Below are 17,948 nucleotides of genomic sequence, written 5' to 3' on the forward strand. Positions count from 1 at the left end.
AGGCAGCCAATACATACTTAGCCTCTCTCACTAAATCATTGATATGGAGTTACAATGACACTTCCTTATGTCTCTCATCTAGGGCATTGCAGAAGGACCTAACTTTTCTTATTATCATTCTTTCTTACCAATTTAAGCTCATAAAGTGTTGTCAGTGTATTTAAGAGTCTCAACAAATATAAATTTTTAAATTAGATTATTTTGTTTTCATCATTATCCTGCTTGATTTTCAATTAATACCATGTAATTGGATAGGTTACCTGTGAGGAGAGATAGCAATATATACAATGATGCTAGTAATGAGGATTGGTTTATCAGTAGGGAGGTAGATTATCAATCTAAGGAAGTGGTTGAAATTTAAATTCATGCCCAAGTGCTATTAAGCTACATATTTTGCAATTGCACGAGTTGGGTGCTATTTGCAAATTTAGTGAGTGAAAATATTAACTCTGATATTCAACAACACATGAAATTATTCACTCTGAACTCGACATGAATATGACATGCACAGTTACATGTTTCCATTCAATACAGTATTGTACTCAACAATTGGAAATTTGGCCACTTTCTAAATTGTCTGGAAGTCCTCATTCACAAAAAATTAGACTCACAAAATAAATGGGGCATACAGTAAAGGAGTTTCTCAGAAATACATATCTCTGGTGCCCATGTACTTGTATGTTTTGTTTCTGTAGGGATTTTTTCAAGAAAAATATTCAAATTAAGCAATATTATAAACACAGAATAAGTATGTTCTGTATTACCAAAAAATCAGTGGTATAGACTCAGTTAGCTTATACTCTGCTGTGTCAGCCTTTGGAATGAACCATTCTGATACGACAGTTTTTTTTTTTTTTTTTTTTTTTTTTTTTTAGATAAAAATAATGTGAAGCAAATATGATAAAGTAGAATCCATACCAATTTATCAATCTATTGACAGACTGAGTAGAAAGATGTCTTCTTCAGAGGGAACTCAAAGCTGTACTGTGTTGTGACATGGTTGCTTGCTTACAAACATTCCTTGCTTACTTAAAGATCACATGAAACAAATGTTGTAATTCAGTTGCACTCATTTTGGTTACCCCGAAGTGTTCTCTTAATGCCCTATTCATGTGTTAGAGTATGTATCCTGCGTTAAACATGGGTCTTGAATTGTATGTGTATATTTGTAAATAATTTATATGTAGTAATATATTAAACATTTTACTGTCATGTGGAATGTTGTGTTTCAGGCCATATCTGCTGACCTAATTCATGTCTATTTGCACGAGCCATCAACAGGTTTGAGCTATCTTCATGTGTACACTCCATATAAATGCGAAGCATTATTGATGAACTTACCATTTACTGTAAAAGTGGAAATTTCTGCGGTGTTGAAATTTTCTTGCATTTTGCGCAATTAGAAACTAGCGCGAAATTAGAAGTATGCAAATATTTTTGCTTGCCATATGTTCCAGTGGTTGATGTCTTGATTCCGCAGAATTAAAAACACGCGAAACTCATCTTACACAGCTGAGGGCACAAAATTAGTCACGTGAAATATCCACTTTTACAGTAGTTCAAGTAAAAAGAGAAAAAGAAAAGAAAAATCACTGAATTGCCCGAGGCCCCTCTTCTGAAATGTATGTGTCTTTTGTGCTTGGGTTGAGTGTTAGTCTGTGAAAATGAGTTGTGTTATATCATCACTGTTCTGCTAATTAATCTTGTGAATATTGATTGATTTGTAATAACCTGTGCCAAAGTGCTATAGAGGTGGCAGGAGAAGAAAGCTCCAAGTGCTATAAGATGAAATAGTGGCTATCTAATCTCACACCCAGGTGAGTGTTCTCGTCACAGGTTGATCCACAGAATCCAGTGTGGAAAATATAGAAAAGGTATAAAGAGTTTAGAAAGTGTAGAAAGAGCAGAGTACACCGTATCATGTTTGTTCATCTTGGGGTCTTTGAGGAAAAGGGTCAAAGGTTGTAATTTATTGCGTAATAACAGTATTTGATAATGAAAGGATTTTGCCTTCTTTTGCAGATACTTTGGATGGGGAATGACTTGGATGTTGTTAGAATGACAGCTTCTCTTGTACGCATGGATCCATGGTTACAGGATAACAAATACGTGTATTAACATGAAAATTATTTTAGTCATGTGACTGAATGGATCATGTAGGAAGCACAATTTATTCCACTAAGGGGGTAGAAGGTTCAATCCAAATTGTCTGCATACCTTTCATATAGTGTCATTGCCATGTGCATACTTACAGGTAGAGATGAAGAGTTTGTTTGCAAAAACCGATAAGTCCATTTTTGAAGATTTTGAAGTACGGTCTCTGTCATAAAGTACAAAATAATACCTTTTAAATGATATATTGGTCACTACATATACAGGTATATTTTTGAAGTTATGGTCAAAAGAAGCAAAAATTTTCTTTATTCTCTTTATTTTTCTTCACCTTTAATTGCAAATATCTCCATTTGACAAATATGGACTTATCGGTTTTTGCAAACAAACTCTTCAGATACTGTGAAGAAAAGAGGAACAGTATCTATGGATTGAGAGGAATACCAGATTGGATTGATGGATCACATGACTGCTTCAAGAAGAATTGAAGGCTGGATTAGCATGTGTAATGAAATAGGCTTTAAAATCTCTGCAATCTGATTGGTCAATTGTTATGCATTGATTTTTACTGATCCACACTGAGCCATGTGTCTGATAAAATCTGAACGCATGGCTCAAGTCTTGTATAGTGTAGTGGGTGTGCCGGACGCATGATGCGGAAAATGGTTGTATTTCATGAATTTACGGGCCCATTTTATAACACAAATGATGCACAGGGCTATTTCATGGATCAGTGAGAATTTGATGTTCTCGTTTAACAAAGTTAAACTCGTGCGTGCAATTCTCACCAATCCTCTCTGTCCTGTGCATCATTTGTATATTGTTTCATTCATACATGATGCACATACAAAGTGATATGTCAATGCATGATGGCATGTCATTATTTTATAACAGGAGCCATATGAAAATACTGTATCATTGAGTGCTATCATAAAATCAATGCAGTGAAGATCTGTGCAACATTTGGAGGAATTCTGTGTCTAACGGTCAAATGAGCAGGATAGGAGAGATAGCTGGACACAATCAGCCTCTAGCAGCAAAGCAAAATGTATTTACTACATATCGACTGCTACATGTGACTTTTCATCTTGTGTTTTGGCATCGATATTCAACTTTAGGCATTTCCATATATTGAGCGTTGACAGCTACACCAAAGAGTACTTGTTGGAGACTTAAAATGTGAAATTGTGGCATGTACATTTTGAATTATGTAAGACTTGTTTTGAAAAAAAAAGCAAACCCTCAAACCATCACTTTGTGACTGTGAAAGGAACTGTTTCAGTACAAAGTGCAATTTTATAAAATAATTTCATTGTAGTCTATTTACATAATACTTAATGAGTCATGGGGGGGGGGGGGGTGGAGGGCAAGGTAATTCAACATAGTGTCCATTCAATACTTGCAAATGTCACGCCTAACATGACAAAGCCAAAATAAGGTGTTTGAACACATACTGTATCTGAAAAATTCTGCTCGCTATAATGATTAAAAATATTTGTATTTCTTAGCCATCTCTTTGCATGTGTTTTAAACAAAAACCCTGTGTTAATCATTCTTCACTATGTAAAAATAGCATTATTGAATCCTTGACATAGATTTAATTCATTTCTGATAAAGAAGGTACATATATTTCCTTTTCATCTCATTTTATTTCCATGAAAACCTGTAATTTTATGATGCAAACTTTTCACTGGAGATAACTTTTGTTGTAATATGTATATAATACTTGTATTATCAGACTGTAATTTGTTATGTGATTGTGAGTTGTCTGCTTGTATGGCAAGAGATATCACACAGTGGAACCTTTTTGTAATGAGTTCAAATATAGCATGATACCTGATATAACGAGGTCATTTTATTGGTATCATTCCTTCCATATTATTTGATTTATCCTTGATCTAATGAGATATTCCTTATAATGAGGTCATTTTATAGGTATCATTCCTTCCATATTATTTGATTTATCCTTGATATAATGAGATACTCCATATAATGAGGAAATTTTACAGGTATCATTCCTTCCATATTATTTGATTTATCCTTGATGTAATTAGATACTTCATAAATTGAGGAAATTTCAGGGGTCCTAAGCAGCTCACTACAAAGTTTCCCTGTACATGTACTTGATTTATCATTTACTGTTTGTAAGTAAGGTGATCATCCTTGCAAGAGGAATGAATACAGCACAAGTCTCTGGAAATATGAGTCAGATATATCAGATACAAGAGATAGAATGTTTGTTTGTGTGTCATCTACCATGGTTTTTGGTAGACACTGGAATGGAATTTCATCATTTCCTTGCCACAGTACTCAAAAAGGCATGAAATTTCTATTTCTAAGGCATGGAATTTCTGTTTCTTTCTTTAAAATAAACCTTTATAAGCAAGAGATTTCATCGACTAAAATCTGTGGACAATGTCCTTGAGATATCTTTGTCTGAATCAGGAAAGAAGAATGTTTTATGAGATTAGTTACAGTCCTCTATAGAATATATCACAAGAAATTTACTGGTATGTCCTATACAGCTTCCCATATTAGGACTCTCATATAACCTCTCAATGGCCCAACTGTCACATTTGCTATGTAAATCTTCTTGCATGTGCTGATTTGTTGGCGTTTATAAAATAAAAAAAAATCCTCATTGGTTCATTGACTTCTCACAATGTGAGAGGAATGAGATGTGGGTTTTTAAGCCTTGTTACAGAAACACTGCAAAGAGGGTGCTTATTCAGTGAAATAAAGTGGGAAAATTAATTTCTGCTATACATTTCTGGTGTGTGTTCGTGAGTCTTTTTCTCTCTTGGCTTGCTAGCTTGACGATTATACATGTACACAATGTACAAGGAATCTGTGAAGCGATGAGACCTCTTATCTACAAAATTGGATAGCCTTTCATTTGACGTGCCATCATTTTGGGGGGTAAGACAGCTAGGATTTGGACAAGACATCACTGAACTGATTATCTGGCCCTTAATCAAAGAAAGTCATTTTTTTCACCAAAATTATTGATAGAAGGTCTTGTCACTCCAGCGACTTTATGTTTACTATAATATTGGTTCAATTCCTGTCATTTAAAAAGCTGCCCAAGCTTTAATGATCACTAGGATCCACCAAATTTGAAGTAGCAGTCAAGTCTGCACACTCAAACACAAACTTTTACATCAGCAACAAAGAAGCACACTGTATTGTATCTGGAAATGTAATTTCACAGGGGAATCACCTTATGAAATGTACAAGGTACTGTAAAAGTGGAAATTTTCGCGGAGTTGAAATTTTCGCGCATTTCGCGCAACCAGAGCGCCAAAATAAAAGCGCGCGAATGTTTTTGCTTGCCATATGTACCTGTACTTGGTGTCTCGATTCCGCGGAAATAAAAACATGTGAAACTCCTCTTGCCCGGCCAAGAGCGAAAAATTAGTCGCGCGAAAATAACCACTTTTACAGTAATCGGGTCTGACTGACTTTCCTCATTATATCCTGACTCTCCTATCCATACACTTGGAACACACTCACAAATACACGTACAAGTACATTGTACAGCTGTACAATTGTATGTGTACATTGTATTACATTGTGCCAATTTCCTGTGTAATGACAACATAATTATAATGAACAAGCTGATGTCATGTTTTCAAATGGATGCTTCTGTATCATACATATCTTACATAATCCACAAATTTAGAAACAATCATACAGTCAACCTTGCTTAAGTTGAATCTATTTGGACTGAAGAAATAGTTTTGCCTTACAGAAAAATTGACTTATGAGGGATTAAAATCGATAGAATGGAGGACTTGAAAAGACCTTCGACTTAGGCAATTATTTGACTTATGCAAGGTCAACTTAAGGTTGACTGTATTTTTACTGGTAGAACTTCAGGTATCTTCAATGTTTCAATACAAAGGTACATTATCTATTTTTCAGTGGTGATGCTAGACTGTTGATAAAGACTAGCCAGTGGGTATACAATTAGCCAGACTCTAACACTTGTAGATTTCTGGCAGTAAGACAGGATTCCTGGGATCCATCGGTTTACTCAAAATACAACTGTTTAAACTTTTAGGGCTTTGGACAAAACCAAGTACAATTTGTAAGGTCAGAAATAATTAACATCACCTGTGAATATGCAATACAGTCCTTGGAACCAGTATGAAAACAGGCGTTGTTATATGTGACCCGCTACAACAAAATGATCCTAAAGTCGGGTGAGGTCGATTATTTGAAAATTGCATGACAAAATTCCCTAATCTTTCTGCTTTAAATTGATATATAACACATCTTATGAAAATCATCGGCTGCGGAGATATCGATGTTTTAAAGAGAGCATGTCGAGACGTATGGGAAATCACTGTTTTGAGAAAAGCGCCCTAAAAGTTTTCCTTGCGACGCAATCGCAATCAAGGGACACGCAAGTCAGTTTTCACCTCCGGACAATAGAAGGTAAACCCTAGCAACCCCCGAAATGCTCATTCAAGCACAGCGTCGGCGGTCTCCTCACCGACCAATCAGTCGGTGACCAGGATGCCAGGAGAAGCGGCTGGGCATAGCGCACCCCGCCCGCACGCACCAGTCGACTTGGCAGTGTGCGAGCTTCACGCTTCGGTTAGCGGCAAGCAGCAAACTGACCAATGAGATCACTCCGGTCGTTGTTAGGGGCGGAGCCTATCTGTGGCGCTCAATCCAAATTTTCGAACCGGTTTCTGCTTGGTTGAAACGCCAAAAACATGGCCCAGAAAAACGCTATTTTTTGGTCTTTCCTTTCATCATTTTGCCTCAAAATTTTGACAGACGATAGAAGACATGTCAGACTCCAATAATATGTCAAAATCAGAAAATCGTAAGTTTTGACCAATTATGATGCTCTGACTTCAAACTCGATTTTCACGGCTTCGACCGTGCGCGACTTTAGGACCTTTTTGTTGTAGCGGGTCACATATTTTACTTGAACCTGACATCAAAGACTAGCACAAGTGACTTGAATGCTGAATCATTCAATTCAATCAGTGTAACATTTTACAATCTGACTTACAATATCCTTACACATGTACACAATTATTTGAGCAACTTGATAAAAGCTAGCTTACACATAGCACTTTGTGCGTTACAGCCAAAACATAGTTCTTGCTGTTGTATGCCAGCAGAACTGTCAAGTATTGCTCTAAAATGTACACGTATGCATAAAAAATGTGTGAAATGATGTTGTAGTAACACAATTTCATTTTGGTAGTGACAAAAAAAAGCAAAATACATGTACAGGTGTATTAGCAAGAAAGTTGTGCTGAAAGTCCACAATCTCAGAGCTTACCCCATCGGGGTTGCTACATACTTTTTCATAATCAACTAACAGTTATTGACATATCGGGCAACAGCAATATCCATCGCTCTTCTGAGCCAGACTGAAATCACATGCAGCTTGTGGGAAAATACAATTGCAAGGGTACAATTGATCATCATGCTACATTTCACCTTCCCACAGTGCTGAATGTGGCGTTAATGGGAAGGGCTCTTCTGGTATAAAAGTTATGTGCTATGATCGAAATTATTCTACATGTTTGATATTAAAACCCTAATCCTATCCCAGTTAAAAGTTTTCAATGCAATAGCTAGTCGGCATTCAGTGCAGCCCAAAGCCACTCTGTTTGTTATCTTACACGTGTAAGAGATCAGGGGGAGAGAGCCCAGGTGTACATGTATAACGACACGAACACAAGATTGTGTTAGAAGCAGATCAAGCTCTGCTGCGTAAAGTGAACATGCCTCAGTCATCTTCATGTGTTATGTGAGGTTTACTTGCATCTCTAGCAGAGTGAACTTGCCTCAGTCATCTTCATGTGTTATGTGAGGTTTACTTGTATCTCTAGCAGCCTTTCTTGCTAGGTATCTCTCTCTAGCAGACATTACTGTCTCTGTTCCTGCTCTCTTCATAAATTTTGCTGCTTTCTTGTCCTCTTCCTCTCTTTTTTGTTTGGCTCTCTCCTTCTCTTCCTCATCCTTGGCAGTCAGTCTCTCTTCTTTCTTCCTCTCATCTTCACTACTTTCAGAATCGACCTCAAAGTCGCTGTCAGCATCCTCGTTGACAGCTGCATCATCATCATCTGCTTCAACCTTTTCTGTCTTTTCTTCACTGGCTTCTTCCTTGATCTTAACATCACCTACCCTAATTTCTTTTCTATCACTTCTGACTCTTTCTTCTTCAGATTTCTCTTCCTGATCAGTGCTTCTCTCTCCGTCTCTCCTGTCTCCATACTTGTCATACTTCTGTCCAGTATCACCCCTTCTGCTCTCATGTCTGTCACCCCTTCTGCTCTCATGTCCGTCATCTCTTCTGCTGCTGTGGCCATGTCTGTCACTCGGCCTCTCATGTCGATGACCCTCATACTTGGATAGACGGTCATCTTTTCTATCCATATTGGAGGATCTTCTGTGTTGGAAGCTGTCTCCGTCTCTGTGACTCTGTTTTCCATCTGAGCTTTGTCTTGGGATAAAAAATCAAAGAGAGCAGTACAGATGAGAGTTGGATTTAGCTGCTTGCCTTGCTTTCACAAAGGTACCATTTTTCTCTTGTTTTTTTAATGTAAAACATTTATAACCCTGTTTAATACAGCTGACATGATAAATGAAGTGAATAAGAAATTGAGAGTTACATTCAGTGTATACAGTATGCATGTGTCATGTAATCTTCTCAGTGCTGTTCTAAAATTAAACTACGGTGAGACCTATGGTTATACACAGCAAGTACACTGAATTTTTTTGTCCCCGTTATACAATAGGTCGACAAAAGAGTAATGTGGAAGAGCTGATGTCATGTGCTGTGCAACAATGATTTTTTTAAAAGTAATTAGGAGAGTATTGCATATGAATCTATGGGTTGAATTATTTTTAAGTATAAAAGAAGAACATTGGACATGAAAATGAATACATAACCCTATCAGAGGAACTCCTGTCATTTCCCTGTGAAATTGACAAACTGGAGCACTTCAAAGCCTCACTCAAGACTGACATCTTTTCACCAGGCATTCAATTGCTAACTCTCTTGGAGGAGTCTGCACCTTTGAATTCTTTTAAGACTGATATATGGGCTATAATACTGTGACTCATCATCGTCATCAAAGACACAAAAAATCCTTTTAAAAACCTCCACCTTCACAATTTTGTTTGCTTTTACCATGGCCGGCGGAACCGTGGGGGGGCTTTGTGCACCATACAAAGGAATACAAGAGGTGTAATCACTTTGGGGCCCCCCCCACACTTTTTTTTAACCCAGAAGTACGTAAGTGGCACTAAAAAGAAATAGATAGAGATCTTGAAGAGTGAGCGCGGAAAGGTTATGTTTTTGCGCTGAAGACCCATTTTTTTTTTTTTTGCTTGTCAGCTGAAGAAACCCGGAAGTGGAAGGAGAAAGATAAACATTTTACCGAAGACCCTTTTTTTTTTTTTTTTTTTGCTTGTTAGGTCATGAAAATGTGGAAGTGCCCCCCCCCCCCCCCCCCTTTAGAAAACGCTCCGCCGGCCCTGATTACACCAACCAATTTTCATTCTCACACTGCAATTAGTAACAGGTTTGAAAAGTCTATTTAATAGTGCACCCAGTTTAAAACATTTAAAAGTTAAATTATCACTTTTCAACCTGATTTAATTGATCTCCACAGAAGAATCACAGAAGAAATCACTGATCGAGGATACTCTCTTCCACCAAGTTTTGGTTATATAAAATACAGGAGCCATTTCAGGCTTCATCAGTGACAAAAATTGTTAATACCTATTTCTTGTGTGGAGGCCAGAATGATGCTCTGTCATCTCCTCCTTTGTCTTCATCCTCCTCAAGTCTTTACCATCCTCTTTCTCTTCCTTGAGCTCTTTCTCTCCCGTTGTCTGGGAAAGAAGGTGGCGATAGAATCCTGACAAGTCTTTCTGCTTCGTTACATCATTAGCAGCTGCTCCAACAAAATATGAGAACAAAATGTAATGTAAATATGAGATCTGCTATTGCTATAACAATATAGTGTGCTGTTACACTGAAAATCACACTGTAAATCACAAAAAAATGTACATCAGTTGGAAAGGTTCCATGTACTGTTCCATCAATCTTCAGTTAACTCAGTGAAAAATGAGTGGACAACACCCATGTTTACCTAACAGCAACACACAACAGAAGTATACCTTTTACAAAACAGCTGTCGATACACACATATGAACATATTAAACATGATGTGAGCAAGTAAAAATAGAATTCAATAATAAAATATGTGTTGTAAAATCTTCAACCCTCTCAATATTCGAATATTGCCCGAGTTTACTTTCTTCAGTTCTAAGGACTTCAACTCATGTGAAGTTTACTGTACATGCGTACCAACCAAGTGAACAATCACATCATTTGTACCAACTGACTGAGACAATTGTACATCATAAGATTTTTTTTGAAATTATTCAAATACATTAACAGTGTACTTCCATTATAATGAACACAGTTATAATGAAATTCTTGCTACAACCACGTAAATTCAGGTCTCAAAATTACCACCTGTATTTCTTTATACTCTTTATTGGTCGGCTTTGATTACATTTTGATACAAGTACGGAAAAGTGCTGGTTCTCAGGACTTTGTTATACTGGGAGTGCAATGCTTAGTATACTGGAAGTTCTGCATGAATCATTTTCTGACCTTCTTCCTCTGCTTCTCTCCTTTCCCTTTCTTCCTCCTCTGCAAGTTCCTGCATTTTCTTCTTGTAGGCAGATGTCACAAAAGCCTCTTTGTCTCCATACATCTCTCCTTCCTTTTCTCTTTCTTGTTGAATCTTTCTCTCTTTGCGTCGTTCTTGCTCCTTCTTCCTTTGTGCTGCTGCCTTCAGCAAGCCTTCAATGTATTTGGGCTGCATATCAAAAAGATTGATCTCTGAACACTCCATGCTCACTCTTGAAGAAGCTATCTTACATACAATGTAATCATGACTATAAGCAAAGGCATTTACAGAGTGCAAATATTTTCAGTTACATTGTAAGTGCACATTTCAGAGACATCCTGCACTAATTCACAAACCAGAATAGGTCAGGCAGAGAAATGCTACTCATATGAAAAAAAAAGAAAGAAAACAATCATTACATGCCCCCTTCCAGTTTTAGCATAGATAGCCAATAAAGCTCGGCCTGATTAGGGTTCAGAGTCCTTGAAAAGAGGCAAGCAAACACTACACTGTTTATTAGTAGCCCCCCCCCCCCATGTACATTTCTGACATTGAGAAAGAGGTCTTCATGAAGCTTTACCAACATCGAAAGTATGCAGCACAACTGTGTGTTATGTAAGGAATAACTTCTCTCACTGTAATCTTTTCCCTATTCATGTACACATAAGTAAAAGTGGATAGTAGAACAGCCACTCCTTAGTCTCTGTTAATCTAATGTACATTACTGTCGAGCTGTGAATATAAATATCTACTTACACAAAATTATTCTGCCTTTTAACCTCAACCTTTAATACCGGTAATGATAATAATAATAATAAAAACAAAAGCAAACAAACCTGAGAGCCACTGATCTTCTTTTTCGCTGCTTGAACCTGTTCTTCCTTCTTGCGTTCCATGTCATCATAGATACTGTCATACTCATAGACAGTTGGGTCTGCTTCCAAGGCTCGCTGGATCTCAAGTTGAGTCTATAAGAAACAAACAGACAAACAAACAAACAAAAACTAAACTTGAATGTTGAGGCATAATAAAAAAAATACAAATATCAATATCTTGTGATTATCATTGCTAACTTTACTTTCAAATGTATAGTACCAAAAATAATAACACACAAGATGCTATCATACATTTCAATGATGGTAGCTTGGACAGTGCAATTACACAGCTAAAGTATGACATTTGTTGTTTTATTTCCTACCTGTTTTTTTATCTTTGTTTGCATGGCTGCTTGTCTTCTCTTCTGCATGTCAAGGGAAGTGACATTCTCCTCCTCATCACTTGACTCATTGAAGACTGAGGCTTTCTGTCTCAAAGGAGCAGGTTTCTTGGACTTAGTAATCAGTCCATACCTATAAATAATGAAAAAACAACAACACAAAAACACACAAACTATATTAACTAAGGCAAACAATATCTCCCATGTGAGAATCACTTCTATTATTTCTTATGAAGACTACTTTCAACACAACAATGGATAATGTAACTTGGGAATTACTATTGACATACATGTGGTGTTTCTCTTGAGCTTCAGATTTCTATCATGCTGTAACTATACAATATTTCATGGTGTAGAAACTCTCTCAAAGTTAAATCTATTTTGAATCAGCACAGTGTTTTTTTTAATATTTTTTTATTCAAAATGCTGTAACTGTACAGTATCTCATGGTGTGGAAACTCTTGCAAAGTTAAATCTACTCTAAATCAGCAAACATTTTTAATTTGAATTTTAAAACATGGTCCAGAAACTTCCTCATCTCCAAAATCATAAATGAGTAAAATACATTTAACTGCTATAGGCCCAATGAAAAAAAAACACAAAACAAACAACACTCAAACAAAACAAACAAACAAACAAACAAAATCCTTCATCATCCAGAGGTTTCAACTTAGTTTTACAGTATTACACTTGATAGGTTATCATTTCAGGGTTGTCGTCTAGTGCAATTTCTTACATAATGTTTACGTCTTTGTAACACAGTACCAATGTATCAGGACTTATCAAATGTAATCACATTTCCCTTTTATATTCCACAGCATTACAGTTCAGTATTATAGTTCTTGAGGACAGTTCATATTTTTGCCTAAAAATTGATTTAATTTTGCTCATCTATAGTGCATCATGCTCTATATAGTCAACATAAAAGTGAATTTTATAAGTCAACAAAACAGAAGACTGAATTGCTATAATAATACTCTAGTACTTGCAATTCATTCTCATTTACAGCAGAAGATTCATGATGAAAAGCAAGGAATATGTTTATATGAGTGCCCTAAAATATACATGTTGTATAAAGAGTACACTAATTTCTGCTTGCCCTGTTTCTCTCATAAAGTTAAATACACCCTGTATCAGTACTGGTTACCACAACACATCAAGTGCATAGACAATGCTTAAGGAATTTGAAAGAACATCACTTCAACAGTGATGAGAACACCATCCACTGTTCATCTGTATGACAGCCCACCAAGGCAGGGTGTTGTGAGCAGTATCAACCTACAAATAGAAAGCAGAACCAATTCTGCAATATCCACTATCAACTTGCTCCATGTGACTGTGAGAAAATGGCTCATCATTAAAATCTACCAGATCATCACGAGCTGTACACATAAAAGGATATGTACCTCATATGACATGAAAAACTCGGCAACACCAAAACTCCTTCTTCAATAGAACTGTGAAAGCATGAAATACTTGTATTCTCCCTGCAATGTTGTGTCAGACTCTTTGGTCAAAGCCTGTCAAGTGTCATCTTCATTTGGCAAAAGGAAGCACCTGCAGCTTCTAGATCAGTGGCAGTTGTTGCTTTTTTTTTAATACAAACACACTTGCAAACAAGTAGCAAATGCACACGTCCTACTCCAATCCTGTGACACATGTTGACTACAACTGTATTAATAGTTCTGCAAGAACCTTCAAGTTTGAAGGAAGCAGAGTACTTAAAAAGCAGAATCATCTGATACATGGTGTTCTACATAGTGTTACTCCAGCCCCTCAGATGGTCAATCATATACACATGAAATGCTTTTTCCAGATTCTTACAGATGTCCCCTTTAAGGATGGAAATTGGTTAGGACTTTGACCCCCTTTCGAAGGGATGCCATCAAGATTACCCCCGGGCTGCTTTTGGAAGGGAAGACAGAAAAATTACCCCTATGTATAGGTTTTTGGAAGGGAAGCAAGGCAGTGTGACATAGATGCAGTGCCTGTGGTGAAATCTCCTTGTAAAAGAGGGCCAGCTTGGCATGCTCTGCAGTAAAACATGCACAGTTGGCATTGTACATTGGTACATTCGGGAGAATAGGGGGAACACCAAGAAGCTGCACTACTTCCATTTCAGATTTTTTCCCCTTTATTTTGAAGCTAACCCTTTTCATGACCCTATTTCAGGATTGTTTGGAAAAGATTTAAAATTACCCATAAATAAAGATATCTAAAAAAAAACAAAAAAACTAAGAAGTAAAATACAATGTAACCCTGCTTTCAATGATTTTTCATGACTTATTTCCCCAAATTGAGCAACGAAAAGATAGTATTCTAACACACATGCATGCCGCACCAAGGGTCGATCTCCCTTGCCAAAATTTGACATGGAAGCACTAGGTTTCTACATGTAGCTGGCAGTCAAATCTTGGATGGCGTTATGGTTGAATTGTGAGCAGCTTGCCCTTGCTTTACCCCTTTCCCACACAAAAAGCTGTGCGGTAGGAGATGTTACTTTGTACACTACACAACACAGCACAACATAGATAGCATGCAAGATTGTTGCATGTTGGTAATACGGCACGTAATTCCCATGTTGCAGAATTGATGTCTATTGTTGTCACTACATTGATTACGATTGTACTCGAGAGTCGTAGATTGGTCATTTTATTGATAAACAATTGAATTAATTTTAGAAATTGTATTTATAACTTAACATTGATAAAATATTACACACAGTCACACTGAGTGCTACAGTACAGAATCTATGCTACACACGTGGGCCTGTTTCACAAAGGTCGCACTTAGTAAGTCAGACTTAGCGCTAGTCAATCTTAGTCTAAGTGCGACTTTTTAAGTCTGTTTCACAAAGTCAATCTTAGGCTAAGACTGACTTACTCGATTTCAATAGTAATGTACGAGCCAAAAATATGCAAATTAGCCGAATGTTGTCTGCTGATGATTTTTGAGTAATTTCTGGAAGGGAAATTGCTTTGATTTTCTGCAACTACGATTCATATGACATTACTGTATCATTCGTTATTCACAGTGCTCATTTACTGACTCATATTACACATGAATAGCCGCTCATTTGATGATTATTTTGATATAAGAGATGTTTTGTGCATGAGGCCTCTTTAATCCAGTCCCACATGTTTATATTGGACTGTGTGAAAGTTAGGATGAATGGGGTTGCTCGCGCAGCTCGCAGCAGCTAGCTGGCACTGATATGATTTCTGCATTCTGTACAACCATTCACATTGCACAATTATTGGTAACTGTGGACCTTGGTAGAAGAGGATTCTGGCTAGCCTCTTGTTGCACACGAAGAGAAGTTTTCTTTTCCAACTAGCTAGAAGTGAGTGTAGCTTAATCTGTTTAATCATTTAAATATAGGTCCTTGAATTTGAGCAAGAGATGATTCATTGAAGGTTAGGAAGGGACTGAATATTATGAACTCTGTGTGTGTTGTACTGGTACTTGTATTGTAATTTGTAGAGTCTGCTCATTACTAATATCATGTCATTAGACAATGTCTACATTAGCCCGACCAGACGCTGTTAATACGCTGTGCAAATAACTGGGCTGTGTATAGTTATGTCTACATATAAACTCTTATCAGTTCTAGTATAATATTAGTATGACTATCAATTAAACAGGGCTATGCCTAATAGTTAGTGTAGAGTCTGTGCACTGTGTTATTAATCAAGATAGGGGCGCAGTGCCACATCTTCATGATTTTGAAGAAAACAAAGTGCATGATTGCCCTAGACTGCATGTATAAGGTTAGTTAGAACCATGATAAATCATGGCTAATGGCTATCAATTGGTCGAATTTTAAAGTCCAATTGCTGGGCCCCCGAGTTGAATTGGGAAGTAATTGATGAATTTATGCGTTTTCAGATTTTGGAATGTGTTCGAGAACTGCATCAATCAAGATTAGGCATAGAAACTACTAGACCTCTAACGTTTTCTTAGTATACGTTACTGTAGCCTTTGATGCGAGGCAGAGGTGACTGTCTATTGGCTAACCGTTCCTCTAACTGACACAAAATGCTGGGGGGGGGGGGGGGTTGTTATGTCTTATTTTGTTTTGTTTTTTGCTTCCAGGAAAAAAAAAAGCATTCATTAAATTGTAACTGGTACGGGTACCGTAGAAATGGAAACTTGGCTAATTTCATTGGCAGTCATGTGTAGAGGTAGACCAATAAATCTGCCTCTTGTCGGGTAGCCTCTTGTTAACTGTATTTATGCAGTCGCTAATGCAGTCGACCGTATTACAGACTGTACAGATACAATTAGGCTACCGAACAAGAGACAAATTTATCGGTCTAACAAGTTAGTGTAAATACACACAGCCCCGTCCTGTACACAAGAGGTATAATATTTCTAACAAGTATAGGTCTAACTAATTTGTTAGGTTTTTCTAATTTGTTTTGAATGCATGATATTTATAATGGATAGGCATGCATTAATATTCATGGGTAAGCAGCTAAGAAGATAACACAGGCAAGAAAGGATTGGTAGAAATATAATTAATTTCCGAAGTCCAGATACATGTAGATTATATACATAGCTCTTTATGAGCTAAAATTTTGGTTTAACTTAATAGTTCAAACTATATCAGTACATTTGTAGGTAGGGATCTATTTTTATGACTATTTTTAATTTGGACCATTGTTCAGTGAATAGTGTAGGAGTAGACACTCTAGACCCTCTACGAAACTAGTGATTCTCTAGTTTGTTAAAAATACTGCCGTCTCACTCAGGATAAGATAAAGTGGAAGAAATTAATGAATATTAGGAGTTGATTATGCTTTTGAAATTCCCATTTTGGAATTTAAGTCTGATTTTATGCATGGCTTCAGGCCATGCGTAGAGTTACGCAGGACTTGGTGGGACTTACGCATGACTTAAGCTTTGTGAAACAGGATTCAAAGTCCTGCGTAAATTTACGCAGGACTTAGGGATTTACGCAGGGTTTGGGGATTTACGCATGAGTTAAGTCAAACTTAAATCTTTGTGAAACACCCCCCCCCCCCCCCCCCCCCCGCATGACATTAGGGAGCTTTAGATTTTGACGCGCGGACGTTTGAGCCGACGCTTGCGCTGGACGTTCTCCTCTCCCTGCGTCGTGTGGAAAAGTACCTTTAGATTACGCTGGGACGCAACGTATAAAAAAATAAAATCGCGCCCCCATATGATCAGTGCATGAAGAAGCTCTCTACGTCGCAAACTGTGCGGACGTGAAAATAGCCCAGTACGCGTAGTAAACAACTCAGGCGACGCAAGCTAAAAATAGATTGACTTTACGCGCGCTACTGCGCAAGCTCAGATCATTTTTTTTTTCCTTTGAACGTCCGCGCGTCTAAAATCTAAAGCTCCCTATTATTAGCATGAGATGACCTCACTGGACGTCGTTGTATGTGCTTTTGTCGAATTGTCTGCCGTCTGGAGCACCGTGGTAGCACCATCAAAAAACCTTACCTCTGGGACTACGCTATATACTATATAGTATAATTCTGACTCTGTGATGATAATGAAGTCGATTCACTAGAAAATTTCAGGAGAAAATGACTTGACACAGTCGAAGTATGTGTAGATGAGATTACACTGTAAACGAACACGTAATACTGAATTACAGCACCCTTCACTTACTGTTTCCCGGTTGATGATGCCATCTTGGGTTACAGATGCAGGTAGCTTGGCGTGACACAGTGAAATCGCGCGCCGCCAGCTCGCTCCGCACCGGTCGTCCCCGCCGCCGCGATAGCGATCGATCCGAGCGCTCACCCACCCGGCCGGCCCGACGTATTTTGCATGCAGCCAAATCAAAAGACTCAGAGCAAGGACGTGACCGAAAGATCGGTCTGGTCGTCGGGGATCTGTTCCGCGGAGACTGCGTCTGGCTTCACGGCGAGGAGAGTGCGATAGCGTCAAAAAACATAAGACTA

General features: G+C 37.7%; 1 protein-coding gene across 1 annotated transcript; it reads right to left on the reverse strand.

Moving 5' to 3' along the window:
• Positions 1–7,286: 7,286 nt before the first annotated feature.
• LOC139734417 (uncharacterized) lies at positions 7,287–17,675 on the reverse strand. The gene is made up of 6 exons (XM_071645203.1): positions 17,653–17,675; positions 11,992–12,142; positions 11,630–11,761; positions 10,775–10,982; positions 9,872–10,046; positions 7,287–8,587 (listed from the first exon to the last, which is right to left on the reverse strand). Exons 1-6 carry the CDS (start codon positions 17,673–17,675, stop codon positions 7,930–7,932), a joined length of 1,347 nt encoding a protein of 448 aa, XP_071501304.1. The 3' UTR covers positions 7,287–7,929.
• Between the last annotated feature and the right edge of the window lie 273 nt (positions 17,676–17,948).

Source organism: Diadema antillarum, unplaced genomic scaffold, assembly GCF_040938485.1.
Source record: "Diadema antillarum isolate AM-2024a unplaced genomic scaffold, OU_Dant_1.0 seq00000525_RagTag, whole genome shotgun sequence".
Lineage (NCBI taxonomy): Eukaryota > Metazoa > Echinodermata > Echinoidea > Diadematoida > Diadematidae > Diadema > Diadema antillarum.

What these genes read in the sequence shown, in the direction of transcription:
- LOC139734417 (XM_071645203.1), bottom strand. Translation starts at nt 17,675, where the DNA reads ATGGCATCATCAACCGGGAAACA. An exon ending in AAACAAAGATAAAAAAACAG is followed by an intron (nt 11,762 to 11,991) that starts GTAGGAAATAAA and finishes TGTTTCTTATAG; the next exon opens with ACTCAACTTGAGATCCAGCG. An exon ending in GGCCTCCACACAAGAAATAG is followed by an intron (nt 8,588 to 9,871) that starts GTATTAACAATT and finishes TTTTATCCCAAG; the next exon opens with ACAAAGCTCAGATGGAAAAC.